General features: G+C 37.3%; 1 protein-coding gene across 1 annotated transcript in view; it reads right to left on the reverse strand.

Moving 5' to 3' along the window:
• CSMD1 (CUB and Sushi multiple domains 1) overlaps positions 1–19,966 on the reverse strand; it is a 1,433,388-nt gene that overhangs the window by 210,001 nt on the left and 1,203,421 nt on the right. The window contains exons 27-29 of the mRNA XM_065899861.1: positions 13,526–13,717; positions 8,275–8,413; positions 1,322–1,509 (exon numbers count right to left, since the gene is read on the reverse strand). Coding sequence (XP_065755933.1) covers positions 1,322–1,509; positions 8,275–8,413; positions 13,526–13,717 — 519 coding nt within the window. The remainder of the gene's footprint in view (positions 1–1,321; positions 1,510–8,274; positions 8,414–13,525; positions 13,718–19,966) is intronic.

Below are 19,966 nucleotides of genomic sequence, written 5' to 3' on the forward strand. Positions count from 1 at the left end.
AATTGTTTAAATTTTTTTAAATTGTATATTGTACTAAAGATCAGTAAATTTTTAGATTTCGGTGTTTTTGAGGAAGTAGGTTAATTTCCTACTTAAAAACAATATCAAGAAATACAAGTCCATTAAAGGATGAAACATACCCTATATTTTATAATTCTAGTAACTAATAACTAACTCAAAAGTTTAAATAAATGTATATATTTTCATTATTTTTTATAAAGCACTCACTACCGTCAATTAATATTTTGATAAATCCTTTTCCTGATTCTTTGTAATATACCCCGTGTTTTCCTTGGTCACATGAGAAACAGATTAGAAAAAAAATATATATATATATATATATATATATTTTTTTTTTTTTTTTGCGGTACGTGGGCCTCTCACTGTTGTGGCCTCTCCCGTTGTGGAGCACAGGCTCCGGATGCGCAGGCTCAGCGGCCATGGCTCACGGGCCCAGCCGCTCCGCGGCATGTGGGATCTTCCCGGACCAGGGCACGAACCCGTGTCCCCTGCATCAGCAGGCGGACTCTCAACCACTGTGCCACCAGGGAAGCCCTGAAAAAACTATATATTTATTTTCATGAACCCAACAGCAAAATGCTTAGGTTGGGGTAATCTTTGTGAGTCTGTTTGTTTTCTCTGGATGCTAGTGACAGGGGGTGGTGGATCCCAAAGAAGCGGGAGTCACTCATGAGGTGACCAAAGAAGAAAGCACTGACCAGGATCAGTGCTTGCTCCCCATCAAACCAACCACCATGGGTGGTCAGGACAGGGAATGGCAATCGATATTTTACATCTTGAAAAATATTGAGATAAAACTAAGCTATTTATCGGGAATTCCTTGGCAGTCCAGTGGTTAGGACTCCATGCTTTCACTGTTGAGGGCTCGGATTCATTCCTTGGTTGGGGACCTAAGATCCTGCAAGCCAGAAAAACCCCAAAAATCAAAAACCACACTAAGCTATTTATGTACTTAAATTGAGTCATCCTGAAGAAACAAATTAAGATAGTAAAACACATATTAAAATAATTCTTAAATACTCAAATTATTTATTGCACAAATCATAATTTATCTTTAAATGGCTATGAATTTGGAAAAAGAAATCTCCCTCCCCCATTTTCTTTTCTTTCAGCTAAGGTAGAAATGCGTGTTGGAAATTTCTTCTCCACTGGCGAGATCAACCCTGTTCCCCAGATGATTGAGAGAGATGTCAGAATTTTATGCATTGAACAGATAGGCAAGACTTTATAAATAAATGCTTATGATTAAAGAAATCTCAATACAAGTCACTTTCCTCACAAGTTAAGCTGGTCACAGTACCTTTAAATTCAATGGCGAACCCCGACAAGCCCACAGAAGCATCACTTCGAAATGCCAGAAAGAGACTATTTCCACCACTCTCAATTCTTTCTGGGGCTTGAGAGCCCTGGAAACTTCCAATGAGAGGGCTGTTGGAATCCTCTCCTTCATAGATATGTAGGAAATCATAGCTGGGCTCCATGTTGAAACTAAAAGGAAAGAATATTAATTAGATTATGCACCTAATATATGTGTCTCTTATCTTCCAGACTATAAAGTCTCTGAGAGCACACAGTGATTTTATTTGCCTTTGTAAAATAATTTTTAAAAATTCGGACAATCCAAAAGTTAAATATAATAACAATCAAAATGGCAATAAATAACAATTATAACAATTAGTATTTTATACAATCACCAACATCTTCAATACAGTATGATTTTGAAGATAATCTGAAAGAAAATGAATCCTTATAACATAGATATAGTATCTCTTCCCTATAACTATGATATTTCTAATGAAATGCAGTTTGAAAGAATAGGGTTCAGAAGGGATGCATTCCCACTGGTATTTGTTTTTATGTGAATATTTTTAGTTTTAATAACATATATCCTTGATGTTACTGACAATTCTTAAAGTTAAAAAATATTTTTGTTTGATTTTACTTTGAAAATTGTAATTGCCTCTATTTGCTTAGATAATTTGGCCAATAGTAGCAGTCCCTACAGTGGTACAAAGTATGGAAGTCAACTGTTTCACATCATTTCACCTTGACTGGATATTCCAATTTTCTCATCCCCTCTCCCTCCTGCTCTTTCCCACTCTCTCTTCTTCTCTCTCTGTCTCTGCCTCTCCTTATGTAAATACCCTAATACTTTCCAAAGTCTAACAATTAACGCCCAAAGCTCTCAAGTGGGATGCAGCTTTAAATGTCTCTGCCATTTATGATGAGAAGGATGATGATAGTCTGGGAACTTTAAAATTATACCTCCTCTCAAGTGACAGACTGAACTTCATTTACACGTCCAAGATCTCAATGGGATCAGAATAAACAAACACACTAGACAGAGGTATTGACATAATCCATTCTGACTTGCCTTCCTCTGTCCCTTCATCTCTAAATCAGGGCCTTTGGGGTCTTTAACGTGGACCGATCCATGCGGCTTCCACTCTCTTTCCTTTCCCTTGACAGCATATTTGTATACAGGGATGGAGAGAGTCAGGAGGGTTTATAATCACGAACATGTGCTGTTGTTTAAGTGGCTTTAGTTTATCTGGATATTCAAGGGATAAAACGTGAACCCAAGGTCTTTCCAGAAGCTGCCCACTGCATTCTGAAGGATGTAGCACGGGGGACCACCAAGGACCTGACGTTAGTATGACATCTGGACCTGCATCGTGGCGCCCCATTTCCTGTCAGGGTGCCCTTGCTCCCATGTGAGGTCCTGAACACATTTATCTAAGGAATTTGCCAGAGGTTTCAGAGTCTGTTTATCTGAGAAGTTCCCTGAAGTCGGAAATGAAGAAAAAGTAAGACCTGAGTGACTAAAGAGTGAGAAAAGAGGCCAAGAGGAACTGCATCAACCAAACAGAATTTGGTTGGAATAACAATTTTTTTGGAATAGTTTGCAAGGATGTTATTAGACTCTGGTCATGCTGTACCCCTGATAACTGGCATAACTAATTATTACGATAGATTATTTTTGAACATGGAAGTACGGTCAGGCACAAACAAACATATTCTAACTACCCTCTCCTTTTGGATGTGCTGTCACACACACATAGAAGTCTGAAGTGATATTTACAATTAATGACAGTTCCTTTGGTTAAACCCTGTCTAATTTCTACCTATACCAGATGCACAGATCTACAAGCCCCAATAATAGGCCGAAGTCTGGCCATGCTTTTAAACCAAATTTAATTTGAGTTCCAATGTGTGAGTCGCATCAGCCCCACAGTCTATAGAAGCTTGTGATAAAACACTCCTCCCCGAAGACCCCCCAAGTACCAGGGTGAGCCTTGAAGCTCATATGTGCTCCAGGTCATTTCATTCTTTGCCTTCCTTGTTAGTAATGCCGGGCTCCCCTCCCTTCTCCACACCTGACTGCAGTCACACTCTTTAAACAGTGCATCCTGGGAAGGCTGTATCAACACCAGCTTCTTTGACTGGGTCCTTGAGCATCCTTGTTCCCATCTGGTACTTCTGGCTTCCTCCTTCTTTCTAGTAAGTAGATCTAGGAGCTGAGGTCCCAGGAAAACTCCCACCTGAGCACACACAAGTTGTCCATTCCTTAGAACATGTCACAGGTATGTGATTTTCTGTGACACCGGGTCAGCTAATGATTCCAAACTCTTAGAGTCGGAAGAAAACTTGAAGATTTTCTAGGTCAGCCTTCTTCCAGGGAAGTGCACAAAATTAAGTGAGAAAACTTCTTGTGTAAAACTGCCTTATATATTATATACTATTATGAATTGCACTTAGGGAACCTTGATAATGAGTCACCGTGACCCAGGGAAGGCAGGAAACTCCTACAAAAAGGCTCTGTGTTCTCTAAAAGGCTTTTAATTGTTAATTTACTTTTAATCTCCTGGTAGCAGAGGTGTCTCCTGGTTTTAAGGAAGGCACTACTAGAATTTAGCATTAACAAAACCCATAAAGATATTCAAAAATATAACCAGCAAATGTTCACAGCTTTTGTATAATAGCTGAGTGGCATAATAAGGTATTCATCTTTGGTAAATTTATAGCAGCTTGAGTAAATTCAGGAAATGATGGCTTATTAAACTACTTAAAATTCAGAATCACAGAGGTTTAAAATTATACTGACTCATATCTCATCAGGAGGAGAAAGTGAAGGAAGATAAGCAAAACCAGGCCTGAAATATTGATGCAAACATCTCAAGAAAAGAAATTTTTTCAATTGACAGATAAATAAATATAATCAGACCACTTTGCCTTGGGGAGCTAAGAGACCAATAGGACAGTATATAGAACCACTTCTCTTTTAAAATACCACTTCATTTAGTTCAAAAATCAAAACGTAAATTTGGAAAAGATCACGGGATTTAGAAAAATTCAATTATTTATACCATATATTTATAATGTGAGAGTTCTATGGAATTTATATTTATAATATAATCGTATTATATTATGATTTTAACTTTTACCATTTAGTGTAGCAGAAAGAAGTTAGCTTTTTTTTTAAAGAATTAATGTTTATTAAATCAGACTTTACAGTAATGAAATTTGGGGAACTTTTGTTTTCAGAGTTCTACCAAGTCTTGACTATCTTAATGATAATAACAATACTACCTTTGGGAATGGCAGACAGGATGTACTATGGAAATGAATTAGCACTCACGCATTAAGAGAAATATAAGACATCAATGAGAAATTATACTAAGTATATCTATGTCACTTTATTATCGCTTTTCTTTGAAAATTCTGTAAATTAAGCCCTCTCCACTGTGTGCAAGATAGTATTTAAAAGCAATTCTTGCCACATCATGTGTATTCTAATGCAAGTAGAATGCTGAAAAGCAAAATAATCTATTTCCATTTTTGTCATGCAGCTTGATGTAGTACCTGTTAGACACAAGACCTCAGGCTTTGCTAGATGTAAAACTGAAGACCCCTGAAGGGATAAATGAAGTAATCTTTAGGTATGACATTTAAAGTCTTATTAGGGACTTCCCGGGTGGTGCAGTGGTAAAGAATCCACCTGCCAGTGCAGGGGACACAGGTTCGAGCCCTGGTCCGGGAAGATCCCACATGTCACGGAACAACTAAGCCCGTGCACCACAACTACTGAGCCCATGCACCTAGAGCACACGAGCCACAACTACTGAGCCCGCATGCCTAGAGCCTGTGCTCTGCAACAAGAGAAGCCACCGCAATGAGAAGCCCACACACCACAACGAAGAGTAGCCCCCACTCGCCACAACTAGAGAAAGCCCACATGTAGCAACGAAGACCCAACGCAGCCAAAAGTAAATAAATAAATAAGTTCAGAGGAGCGTCACAGGCAAATTCTATCAAACAGTTAGAGAAGAGCTAACACTTATCCTTCTCAAACTCTTCCTCATTCTACGAGGCCACCATCACCCTGATACCAAAACCAGACAAAGATGTCACAAAGAAAGAAAACTACAGGCCAATATCACTGATAAACATAGATGCAAAAATCCTCAACAAAATACTAGCAAACAGAATCCAACAGCACATTAAAAGGATCATACAACATGATCAAGTGGGGTTTATCCCAGGAATGCAAGGCTTCTTCAATATATGCAAATCAATCAACATGATACACCATATTAACAAATTGAAGAAAAACCATATGATCATCTCAACAGATGCAGAGAAAGCTTTAGACAAAATTCAACACCCTTTTATGATTCAAACCCTCCAGAAAGTAGGCACAGAAGGAACTTATCTCAACACAATAAAGGCCATATATGACAAACCCACAGCCAACATTGTCATCAATGGTGAAAAACTGAAACCATTTCCACTAAGATCAGGAACAAGACAAGGTTGCCCACTCTCACCACTATTATTTAACATAGTTTTGGAAGTTTTAGCCACAGCAGAGAAGAAAAAGAAATAAAAGGAATCCAAATTGGAAAAGAAGAAGTAAAGCTGCCACTGTTTGCAGATGACATGATACTATACATAGAGAATCCTAAAGATGCTGCCAGAAAACTACTAGAGCTAATCAATGAATCTGGTAAAGTTTCAGGAAACAAAATTAAAGCACAGAAATCTATTGCACTCTTATACATTAATGATGAAAAATCTGAAAGTGAAATTAAGAAAACACTCCCATTTACCATTGCAACAAAAAGAATAAAATATCTAGGAATAAACCTACCTAAGGAGACAAAAGACCTGTATGCAGAAAATTATGACACTGATGAAAGAAATTAAAGATGATACAAATAGATGGAGAGATATACCATGTTCTTGGATTGGAAGAATCAACATTGTGAAAATGACTACACTACCCAAAGCAATCTACAGATTCAATGTAATCCCTATCAAAGTACCACTGGCATTTTTCACAGAACTAGAACAAAAAATTTCACAATCTGCATGGAAACACAAAAGACCCCGAACAGCCAAAGCAATCTTGAGAAAGAAAAGCGGAGCTGGAGGAATCGGGCTCCCTGACTTCAGACTATACTACAAAGCTACAGTAATCAAGACAGTATGGTACTGGCACAAAAACAGAAATATAGATCAGTGGAACAGGAGAGAAAGCCCAAAGATAAACCCACGCACATATGGTCACCTTATCTTTGATAAAGGAGGCAAGAATATACAGTGGAGAAAAGACAGCCTCTTCAATAAGTGGTGCTGGGAAAACTGGACAGCTACAGGTAAAAGAATGAAATTAGAACACTCCCTAACACCATACACAAAAATAAACTCGAAATGGATTAAAGACCTAAATGTAAGGCCAGACACTATCAAACTCTCAGAGGAAAACATAGGCAGAACACTCTATGACATAAATCACAGCAAGATCCTTTTAAAAACAAAGATAAACAAATGGGACCTAATGACACTTAAAAGCTTTTGCACAGCGAAGGAAAACATATGACAAAAAGACAACCCTAAGAATGGCAGAAAATATTTGCAAATGAAGCAACTGACAAAGGACTAACCTCCAAAATTTACAAGCAGCTCATGCAGCTCAATATCAAAGAAACAAACAACCCAATCCAAAAATGGGCAGAAGACCTAAATAGACATTTCTCCGAAAAAGATATACAGATTGCCAACAAACACATGAAAGAACGCTCAACATCATTAATCATTAGAGAAATGCAAATCGAAACTACAATGAGATATCATCTCACACCAGTCAGAATGGCCATCATCAAAAATCTACAAACAATAAATGCTGGAGAGGGTGTGGAGAAAAGGGAACCCTCTTGCACTGTTGGTGGGAATGTAAATTGATACTGCCACTATGAAGAACAGTATGGAGAATCCTTAAAAAATTAAAAATAGGGCTTCCCTGGTGGTGCAGTGGTTGAGAGTCTGCCTGCTGATGCAGGGGACACGGGTTCGTGCCCCGGTCCGGGAAGATCCCATATGCCACGGAGCAGCTGGGCCCATGAGCCATGGCTGCTGAGCCTGCGCGTCTGGAGCCTATGCTCCGCAACGGGAGAGGCCACAACAGTGAGAGGCCCACATACTGCAAAAAAAATAAAAAAATAAAAATAGAACTACCATACGACCCAGCAATCCCACTACTGGGCATGTACCCTGAGAAAATCATAATTCAAAGAGTCATGTACCAAAATGTTCACTGCAGCTCTATTTACAATAGCCAGGACATGGAAGCAACCTAAGTGTCCATCAATAGATGAATGGATAAAGAAGACATGGCACATATATACAATGGAATATTACTCAGCCATAAAAATAAACGTAATTGAGTTATTTGTAGTGAGGTGGATGGACCTAGAGTCTGTCATATAGAGTGAAGTAAGTCAGAAAGTCAGAAAAACAAATACCATATGTTAACAAATATATATGGAATCATAAAAAAAACCAGAAGGTCATGAAGAACCTAGGGGCAAGATGGGAATAAAGACACAGACCTACCAGAGAACGGACTTGAGGATACGGGGAGGGGGAAGGGTAAGCTGGGACAAAGTGAGAGAATGGCATGGACATATATACACTACCGAATGTAAAATAGATAGCTAGTGGGAAGCAGCTGCGTAGCACAGGGAGATCAGCTCAGTGCTTTGTGACCACCTAGAGGGGTGGGATAGGGAGGATGGGAGGGACGGAGACACAAGAGGGAAGACATATGGGGACATATGCATATGTATAATGGATTCACTTTGTTATAAAGCAGAAACTAACACACCATTGTAAACTAATTATACTCCAATAAAGTTGTAAAAAAAAAAATGTAAGTCCTACTTAAAGGAGGTATTCCATAAGAGACGGTACCTTTTGAATATCAAGGCGATGACGAAGTCTGGGTTCACCTTTATTCTCCAGTCACACTCTTTCCCGGGAGGATAGGGCTGCGGGTAGTTGGGGGACAGGATGACACCGGCCGGGCCAGTCAGATTCCCACCACAGGCCGCTGTCACAGGAGAGGAAGGTTCAGGGGAGAGAAGGGTGCTGGTCAGTGTGAAAGGAGATGGCACAGGGTTCATCGAAGACACTGCGTACTGGCTTATTAAACAACTATCCAGAGGAAATTTTAAAACCCAGAAAGTCTGTACATGTTTTTATGTGATTGTTACCAAATTTTATATAATATTCCACTCCATTTTTAAGGAGGATTTTCAATGCTGAGAAATGAAATTTACTTCCTATAATTTTAAACTTTACCCAGTTAAACTGAACAGATTACCTGAATCCTCCACACTATAAATATATGAAAACAAACTGCACAGGAAAAAAAAAATCTCCATGAATATCATTTTATGGTTATGCCAATTCTTTAGTCATTTCTTATGGTTTACAAAGTCATTGCTTACTTATTCTAAAAAGTTTGCTTCCAGTGGCATAATGATCATCCATCTCTGTTCACTCTTGTAACTCTAAGCCTAGCACAGTTTTTGATCATAATAAGTATGCAGGAAATATTTGTTGAATAAATGAATACGTGTTATCTCGTATATTTCTCACAGTCCTCTGCTATATGTAGGGCTCGGGTATCTTCCCCACATTTCAAAATAACAAAACTAACAGGTAAAGTTTCGGTGATATCTGTGGATAGATGATCAAGAGGAGGCTGAGCAGGAACTTAAACCCCTAAAAATATTTCATCACACTATTTAGAAGGTTACTATCAGGAAGAAGCACTTCAGATGACAGTAATAAATTTAGTTTGTTTCTGCAGTCATTAACTTTTAATTACATGTGTTTACATTTGTATTAGTTAAGGCAACGATTATGTAGTTTATTGTTGTTAACAGGCAAGACCGTCTTCATTCTTGAACCTGAAAATGTTTAGGACTGCTTTATTTAGTAGATAACGTTTCTGTTAGAGCTTCCATGCTGTGGAAGGTACTAAAACAATGCAAAATTCACATTAATATGCTAGGTTTAAGGTTCTTCATAGCCAATATTGTGAATTGTCTCCAAGTTGTTCTTAAAAAATCACCCTGATTAAATTATACTGTTCCCTCTAAACTGTATCCCTTATTTCACTTCATTGATCATGTATATATTCAGGGAAAAAAATAAGTAGAGAAGGAAATATGCTAATGGCTGATATTTTCCACACACATACACAAGGACTTTTTTGAAAATAAGATGAAGATTACACACTTTATAATTTTCTGATATGGATGTGTCTTTAAATACTCACTTAACATTCCTGAAAACTTAACTTTCCATAAGAAAAAATATAACAAATCCCAAGACTCTTTGTTATAACTTCCGTCTCATCTAAGGCAAACTCTGAGTAATATCACAGGAAATATTTATAATAAATTCTTACAGATATACTCTCAAGAGCAATATGATATAACTTTCTTCAAAATGATTAAAACCACATTTTCCATAGTATGCAGTTTTATTTTAATAAACGATGTGGAGACAATCGGCTAAGTGGCTCTCACAGGACGTGGCCTCCCCCGGAACTGCGTAGGTGCTGACAGCCTGGAGTATGAGAAGCCTGGACAAGCAGCAGAGGCGGCGCTGAGGTGGGGACAGAGGTACCTGAGGGCTGCAGGTTATGCTACTCCGCTCAGGTTTTAAAAGAAGAAACATGACAGATTCAGGACACCGGGTACAAGGGTACCACCAGCAGGAAGAGTTCAGGGATGAGACTCAACTATTAATTGAAAAGAAACAAAGGGCAGATCCTGTCTTATTCATAATGGTCCCAGGTGGCATTTTCAAATGAGGTTATTTAAAGGCTTAAAGTGGAATTAAGGAGGACCGTCTTGCTGGGTTTGTTCTCTCTTTGGTGGGGAATTCTTCATTTTAGCTTCATCAGGTTTTCATTAGAAAGCTTGTAAACTGTTTTGGATAGGATTACATTTAGTACAAAATGCAATTCAGACACTCTAGATTCTATTCTCCAGGGGGAACGGACATAGAGACAAAATCCACAAACTCACATCAATCCACAGTTCCTTATTCGAAACCCTTAGGGTGGACCCTCCTGACATACACGGTAGCACGTTCATCCACTAAGGTTTGCAGAGGTACTGTTTAACTAGACACATTACTATTTCCACACCAGAACATTTCAATGTTCACACCATTAAGTGGGGTAAATAGCCACAAAATAGTTACCCTGTAGATCACGGCAGGATGGTGCCACCAAATAAGTTTTTGCAAACTTGGAATGCATTTTTGCTTTGCAGAGCTCTTTAGAATTTGAACTTGGACAAAAGGTATTGTGGGCTATATGAGAAAACTGAAACTGTGGAGATGTTCAAGGGACACTTTACTCAAAATCAGAAAGTACTGAGTGTCTTCTGGTCCAGAGAATCGGTCTTTTAAGACTCAGTTCCAGAAGGAGGTGCCTCCATCACTGGAGTCCTTTGTGAAGTGAAAGAAGTGAGGCATCCAAGCAAATCACAAGGCAGATTAGCATAAATCACAGGGCAGATTAGCAGCAAATGACAAGCTGGTGAGAATATGAGTAACATATTAACAGGTGAGTGGTTAAGAGATTTTATAAAAGGGAGAGAATGGGAAAGAACAGCAAATAGGAGGAAAAAATACACTAAGAATAAAACGGAAAAAAGAAATTAGCCAGTCAACAGGAAAGAGCAAATTCAAGTGGTCGATAAGAATATATGAAATTAAAAGCAGTTCATCCTCATTTTTAATATAAAATGCCAATCAAAACGCCAAGGAATCTTCACTTCCTGCCCATATTATAAGATTAAGAAATATCACATAAAGTGCCTTTTCTGAGTCGGGGAAAATAAACAGTCATGCTGACGGTGACGTAAATTGGTGCAACCTTTCTGAAAAAGTTTTGAAAATTCTAGAAATACCTAAGTTTGTAGAAATATGTCATTCATAAACAATCATGGATGTGTTTTGCAACAGGTGTTCATATCAGCAATTTTCGTGAAAGGGAAAAGGCTGAAACACCTAACCATACATTGAGGAGGGATTAGTGGAATCAATATTGGTCAATACTGATCCAAACAGAGAAAGACTGTGCAGGCATAAAACTTAATTAGTAAAAAATACATAATAACACAAAAGATACTCATCGTGTACCAATAAGTAAAAGTGTAATTTACAAAATAATCATTCAGGGTGCTATCATTTTAAAACATTTTAAAAATAGATTATATATACATAAAATAATTATGAAGCTTACTTATGCCTGTTTATGCTAATAGTAGTTGCCTTCAGGTAAAAAGGTGACAGTGTTTGTTTTCTTCCTCTTTTTTCTTAACTGTAGCTTATAAAACTTCTGCAAAAACATATTATGTTTAATAAGAAAAAAGCAAAAACATTAAAAATAAAAAATGTCCGCATCAGCAGAACAGAATGTAGATGAGTGCTGATACATGACCATGCTCTAAGGGATGAGTATCATACAGAGGCATAATCTCATTGCTGGGGCAAAATATGTTTACAATATGATAAAAAGATATTGTTCACTTATTCCCAAATACGTATTTTCCACATTGTGTTACGTGATACCTGTATGTGGGTGGTTCTGTTGCCCACAGAACTGATATTCAATGGCCTGGGAGTGATCTTGGCTTATTTTTGGAGCTGATATTCAAGACAGATAAAGTGTTACCTATTTTCATTGCTGAGAACCGGTTTATCTAGTCGCTGATTAAAATTAGGTAACTAAGAGATGACCCCAAAAAACTATAGATTATTTGGAAAGGTGGTCAAATTTTACAATGAATGGTTTACATGAATGTCAACCAAGAAATTACCTTCAAGAGATTGACTGGTAGTTGTATTGCTTTTTAATGTACTCCTCCATAAGCTTAAACTCATGCAAACTGAAAAAAAATGTGCCTCTCCTGATTTAAAAATAGAAGAGTGGTTTAAAATGATGGTTGCATTTATAGGTAATTACTCCACTTTAGAAAAGGAACACGTAGAAATCTGGCACATCTCCTGATGACTCAGCTTGAGGTAAAATGCAACTGTGCTCACAAAAGTCACGAAATGTACATGCAGCACAGAACATTGCATAAACAGGGTAGCTCTCTGACAGGGCTGAGCGTGCTAATAAGAAGAGCTCTCAATTCTCATCTGTCTTCAGAATCCTGCAAACACTCTGTAATAAGTTAAGAGTTGCATATTATATCTCCACAGGACCACTGTGAATCCCTTATGACAATTAAAAATCATTTTAAGTCACAAAATTCCCTCAAGGTCACCTGATGCAAAATGGCCCATTAACTATGTGCGTATCACTTCATTATCACTTCCTGTCTTTGCAGATTAATTTTATATTTTTCAAACAGATTATAAGGAAGTACAAATTATCCTGTGACAGTTCATTAAAATTAAGTTTCCTTTAAAAATTAAGATGTGATACCATACAGAGGTATTTATGGTAAAATATTTAATTGACTGAAGGGACAATCTACATGTAATTACTATTTTATATATAAATATGTCTTGCCCTAAAACCATATTTGTGATAGACTATCTTGGATATTGGTTATTCAAACTAAAGTCTGCACGCAAATTGTTTTCTCTTTAATAAGGTCAAATTATAAAATTCTAGTAAATTTTAGAAAGAAGTCTCTCCTTTTATCTTTATATTGACATAAACAGTGTAATTTCTAGTTTTTAGGATTCTATTAAAAATGTACTGCTATTACAGAAGAATCTTCTAAAAAAGAGAACACACCTTTTTATTGAGTAGGTTTTGCTTAAGGGCACGTTTCTATATTAAAAATGAGAACGACAATGGTAGAGTTATGAATTTTCAGCCACACAGAATTTTAAATTACAGTAATTTGATTGATCCGTATTTTTATGAGATTTCTTAAGGATAGGAAATGTTAGATAAATGTCAATTACCATACATTAAGTAAACTACTTCCTTTACCTCACCTAATAAAGTAAAGTTTAAAGGTTTGTAATAAAATTTCAATATAATCTCGGGGAACCAGAGGGCATGCAAGAAACTCTTGAGAAATACTGCTGAAGAATAATACACACACAGAGCAATTTTAATGATAACATGCATTCCTTCAGAAATATAAAATTCCTATGTTCTGTTGCACTATACCTATGCACGTAGGAGGGTCTGGTTGCCAAAAGAATCGGTTATTCAGCCGCACACAAGTGATTTTCGCTTGTCCTTGGAGCTGGTACCCAGGGTCACACTGGAAAGTGATGGTATCTCCTGGCTCTCTGCTGTCCCCATAGCGGGTGCCATTTTGAGGTATACCTGGGTCGTTGCAGGTGGACGCGATGGATGCTAGAAAGAAGGGACAACATCACATCAATGACTGGAAACACGATCCCAGCACTCTTATAGATGTAGAGCCCTCGTGGGCTGAAGCTCTCTTGATCCGCGTTAATGAATCACTTGTCCACATATGAACGTAAGAAAAGAAGCTTTTTTTTCCCTCAAGAATACATTCAATAGCATGCATCTTGATTATGCTTCCTTTGAACAGATTCTAGCAAAATCTTCATGAAAATTCAACCAATTATGGAATATATTAAGGATTTCTGTATCATACTATGCACGTACACACACATTCCCCTTTGATCGTCTCATTGACAATATTTTAATGAAAATACATGCCACAATTTAAATAATTTAAGAATACCAATCTCAAGGAACCTTGAGGAAAACAAAATAGGATAAATTCCCTTTGGTCAGTGCCTTCCCACTTCACAACCAGCTAAGATGAACTAAACTCTCTTAAACTGTTTTGTCCAAAACCACCTTTAGTTCTTTAAAGATACTTTTAATACTCCTTTAATCCCAAAGAATATTTTTACCAAGTTTATAGTTTAGGATAGCTGTTGTTGTCCTTATTTTCCCCTAAATACTGTTAAGAAATTATCCCACTTCTTCTGCCTTCCAGTTTTCCTACTTAATCTCACAGTCTGAAACGACTCTAAGATCATCTTTTTGTCTTTGATGTCCTAACATTTCACGATATGATGTCTATGTACGAATTTTCTTTATTTCTAAGGAAATAAAAGTTTTACAATATTATGTCTATGTATGAACCTCCTTTTATTAACCCTGCTTGGAATCATTTGAAGTTTTGAATCTGAGGATTAAGCCACTATCTTGTCAAATATCAGTTCTCTCCTATTATCTCTGTTCCTCTCTTATGAATTAAAATTTGACAAATGTCTCTATCTTCTGTCTCAACTTTTCATTTTTAAATCATTTTTTTATCTTTGTTCCATCTTCTGGGTAGTGTTTTAGACTATCTTCCTATCACAATCTTCTCTCCATCTGCATCAAATTTATTATTTTATTATGTTGAGTTTTAAACTTTCTTTCATTGTGCTTTTCTGTTAGTTAGCATTTTGTTCAAATATCTTTGGCCATTTATACAGCATATTGTTCCCTACTCATATTTTTATTCTCTTTTATTTTTTAAACTCTTACAGTCTGATCTGATAATAATTCCAATATCTCATGTAATCTAAAGTGCCTCTGAGTTTTGAATTTGCATTTCTGTTTTTGGAACTTCACTTGCAATAATTGTTTTGAAGGTATGTTTATCCAGAGGGGATTCTCATTTGACTTTACCATGACTTTACCATGTGCCTGGAACACAAGAAGCCTTCTACCTCTTTAAAAAAAAAATCTCTGTTGAGGCATTTTGGGCCACAGAAATGGCATGAATTCATCTATAAGCTAGTTTGAAACCTGCTTGTGGTTATGAGTTGTCTATATCTGTGTCTGTTTCTATACCTTTATCTATATCCATATTTGTCTCTCTCTTATCTATTATCTATCTATTATCTATCATCTATCATGTATCTATCATCTATCATGTATCTATCATCTATCATATATCTATTATCTATCTATCATCTATTATCTATTATCTATCATCTATTATCTATCTATCACCTATCTATTATCTATCTATCTATATCTATCTATTATCTATCTATCTCTACCATCTATCTATTCTCCCTTATAGTGAGAGTAGGACATCCCCCCTTTGGAGTTCTAGCAGTATATGAGGGTCTCCAATTACATTTCCAATATTGGAAAGATCTTAGACCTTGTTTCCTATTCTTTCAGCCCACAGACTCTCAAAATGGAAGCTCAGTGTCACCAGGGACCAACTGACAGATGCTCCCAGGGCAAAGCCAACTTCTGAACTTCATGGCCTTTCTGCATTTCACATTATTTTGGTGACTCTCAGGATTCCTCATGTTCTTGCAGTTTCAGTGATACATTTTAAAAGGCTAAAAATAATTGTATCCAACACCTTTGACATATTTTCAGTGGATGTGTTTTCAGATAACATACTTTACTGTAATACTGGACACTGCAGACATTTCAGTTCTGTTTTAATCCCACAGCATGATGGCTGGCTTATCATACCTGTCATCCTTGTTATTATTATTAGTGTTCTGAGTAGGGGAATTTTACTTGGAAGCAGAATTCTCAGTAGATATCAAAAAGAAAGGAAGCTTTTGGGCTTCCGTGTAATTTTTTCAATGGGAAGAGAGCAGGAAATGCCATATCAGAGTCATTGAGGAAGATTCTTTTAGTTTCCACTCTCCTCCCATCAGATGCAAAGATTAGAATGCAGGGTGGAAAGTAAGCACGTTTTCCCAAAAGAAGACCTGGACAGCAGTAGAATGCAGAATGGACCCAAGGACACAAAGCTTCTAGTTAGAAACTCAGAAGTGTCACACCCATAAGCCACAAATTTTTATAATATAGAACAGCAATTATAGTATTCAATCAGCAGAATCATAGCCCATCATGGCCATCACCTAGGCAACAAAATGCTGCTTCCACTGAACTAGTATCTTACAAACGATCTTGAGTTCACTATTTGAGTAATTAAAGAATCTAAGCTCTACCTGTGCTCTACCTTTGCTGAGATTTCTCTAGACTCCAGAAAAAAAATAAGTAAATCCTATTGCACATTTACAATCTTGGCCATTGGACTGAATTTCACATCCCCCAAATAAACGTAATTCTTTCCTCAAGCAAGTGGGCACATGGATGATTACATATTCATTTCCAAGTGAGAATTAATTTAATATAGCATTTAAATAATGAAAAATTAAATATATAGTATTAAAACAGTTAATTGTCTATTATTAAACAGTGGTATTCTTAGTAAACACCCATAGAAATATTTATATGATAAATAAGTATGTAGTATTAAAATAATTTAAAAATAAACCTTTAGACGAAAAGTCAAGGAGATCATAGGTAAGTCTCATTGTAATTTTTAAAACAAAGGTATGTTTTATTACTTCTCTTTCCGAATTTTTATTCAGTATTCATTAAAAGCAAACACACACATTACTCAATAAAAAAGCTTTACACAAAGATGCACAGATTTTGTACATGAATAAGAATTTCAACAGACATATGAGCCTTGCAAAAACAAGTGTTCTGTAGAACACTTTTCTATAGGTTATTAAAGGTGTTTGGTCAAACAAGATGGGCAAATACTGTATACTCTAGCTCCCTGTTGTAGATCCCCGCTGTACATCAGGGATTAAAGGCTCAAAGAAGCCCTACAGTAAAGAAACTAAAAAAAAAAAAAAGTTTAATCCAGTGTATTCTAAATGTCTGTTATTATAGAGCATGTTTTTCTCAACAAATTTCTTCAAACCCTTCCAAATAAAGATCCACAGAATATCAGTATATAAAACACAGGCTTGTACTAAGGGTTATATGTCCATTAATGGTATGAGGTTTAATTCAGTTTTGAAAGAAGTTTCTACTTCTAAAGCAAATTTCCATTTGGCATATCTGTAATAATAATAATACAGCATGCCATTAAAAAGTTATAAAATAAAAAGTTCTTAGGGTAATCTAGATTGGATTAAAAATACAAAAACAATAAGACGACTTTAGGGAAGACAAAACCATTTTTAAAAATGCAGTGGGAAATACATTGGTTGGGTCCTTGAAATAAATGCCATTTTATTTTCCCCTAGTTACAGATTGTGTAAAGATGTTTTCTGGTAAAGGCAATAAAGCTTATTTGGAGACTAATATGAAAGCCCCCAACCAAAGACATTTCTTTGGGGTCAGAAATTGCTTTTTCACCTTCAGGGTCATACAAAGTTATGGATGAGGCATACAATCATTTCCTTTCTATGATTGTTTTCTTTTATATGCCACATGTTTCTCGCACTCAATTTTCTCTTAAACGTTTTTTTCTTCAAATGGGATTTTGGTGACTGAATCATTCCAGTTTATTGCCATAAAAAGGAAAACAATATTTTTAGTTGCATCAGTCTTATCCCTCTATCACCTTAGAAAAAGAAGATACTATTCCTGAGGTGATGGGTATTGTATTTTTCAATTTCCCCAGGGGTTCCCTGGACTATTTCAAGTCACAAAGAACCTTCCACAGGCCCAGTGGCATCTAAGGGACATCGCTACTCTTTGTCTCTGAATCCAGAGCGATGGACTTGAGCGATCTGAACCTGTGCTCCACTTAGCGTGAGAGCCACGGACCTGATGTTTTTGTTTGCAAGAGGCAGCGATGGTGGTGGAGAACCATTGTATCATAAGAATTGCAATGTACACAAATTTATTTCCAATGGGATAAAGTCATTTTTGACACTGGAGACTTTACGGAATATATACATATTAAAATAATATGCAGAGTTGTGTTCTTTCTCTATTCTTAAAAATTGTGCATTTGGGACACGTCCTATTAAATGTGTCAAGTCCTCCTTGCATGTTTTTTATTTTTTAAAATAAATTTATTTATTTATTTTCTGCTGTGTTGGGTCTTCGTTGCTGTGTGCGGGCTTTCTCTGGTTGCAGCGAGCGGGGGCTACTCTTTGTTGCGGTGCGTGGGAGTCTCACTGCTGTGGCTTCTCTTGTTGCGGAGCACGGGCTCTAGGTGCGGGGGCTTCAGGAGTTGTGGCACACAGGCTTAGTTGCTCCGCAGCATGTGGGATCTTCCCGGACCAGGGCTTGAATCCGTGTCCCCTGAATTGGCAGGTGGATTCTTAACTACTGTGTCACCAGGGAAGCCCCTGCATGTTTTTTTTTTTTTTTTTTTTTTGCGGTACGCGGGCGTCTCACTGTCGTGGCCTCTCCCATTGCGGAGCACAGGCTCCGGACGCGCAGGCTCAGCGGCCATGGCTCACGGGCCCAGTCGCTCTGCGGCATGTGCGACCTTCCCAGACCGGGGCACGAACCTGCGTCCCCTGCATCGGCAGGCGGACTCTCAACCACTGCGCCACCAGGGAAGCCCCCCTGCATGTTTTTAAACATCATTTAAAAGTATATTTATCGAGAGCCGGATGTTGAGCAGCCGGGCAGCAACTCAGCAGTATTCAAGCCCTGGAAGGGAGATGGATACCACATTGCCTTTTATGGATGAGTTGTGGAGTGGACAATACATTTCAGGGTCAAAGTGAGTAAAGATAAAGAAGTGTGCATTTATGTGGTAAGTCCCTTTTTTTAAAAAAAAAAATAAGTATACTTATCAACTGCGTTATTAGTTCATAGAAGTTTGCTTAGTGTACATTTATTATCTTAAAACACCCTTTCATAACATAACCTCCACAGAGAGAATGCTTACCACGTATATGGAAAAACATATAAAGCGACACCAATACGCTCCATATCAGAAGCAGAGATATCTAACAGTCAGATCTTAACCTGCATATTAAGTTCTCATGTTCTTGAGTTAAGAAAACTGAATTAACTCTTTATGCACGTGGGCAGGTTATCATTTTCTCTGAAAAGTTGCTCTTTTGGGTTAGATCATAGCACTGAATAGGGAAATCTCATTCTGGAGGGTCACTGACGTATTTGACAGGATAGACCTGAACTGGCCGTCAGAACTCTGTCACATGTGCATCAGCGCTTTGGTGGCTGGAAAAGGTTTAGGAAACACAGAAAAGAGGAACCTCAAGTCATCCAACGGTGCTTCCACTCAATCCCAGACCACAAATTAAAGAAAGTAAGTATGAATTCTACCAAGTTCCACTTCATTCAGTCGACATTCCTCCTCTCCTTTCTGACAATGACAAAGTGCTTCAGGAAATGGAGACATGGAGTCTTCTGAGATCTTCCGAGATCAAGAGCAGAGCTGCTGGCTGCTCAAATGCACATTGCACAAATCCCTCTCGTGGGCTTCAACAGTAACACACAGTGCTGGGGAAAGAGCCTTGACACAAGTCTCATATCTTACACAAAAGTTCTTTCACAGTTGATCACATTTAAATACAAAAGGTAAAACTATAAAACTTTTAGGAGAAAATCTTTGGGATTTAAGGCTAGGCAAGGACATGACAACATGAGCATGTTCTATAAAAAGCAAAAATTAATAAACTTCATCAAAATTTTAAAAATTTTCTCCAAGAAAGACTTTGTTAATAGGATGAATAGACAAGCTAAAGACCAAGAGAAAAAGTTTAAAAGCCACATATCTGACAAAGGACTAGTATCTAAAATATATTGAGAATGCTGAAGATGCAAAAAAATAAAATAAAAACATGAAAATACCCAACCAAAAAACAGGCA

Source organism: Phocoena phocoena, chromosome 21 (genome assembly GCF_963924675.1).
Source record: "Phocoena phocoena chromosome 21, mPhoPho1.1, whole genome shotgun sequence".
NCBI classification, from domain to species: domain Eukaryota; kingdom Metazoa; phylum Chordata; class Mammalia; order Artiodactyla; family Phocoenidae; genus Phocoena; species Phocoena phocoena.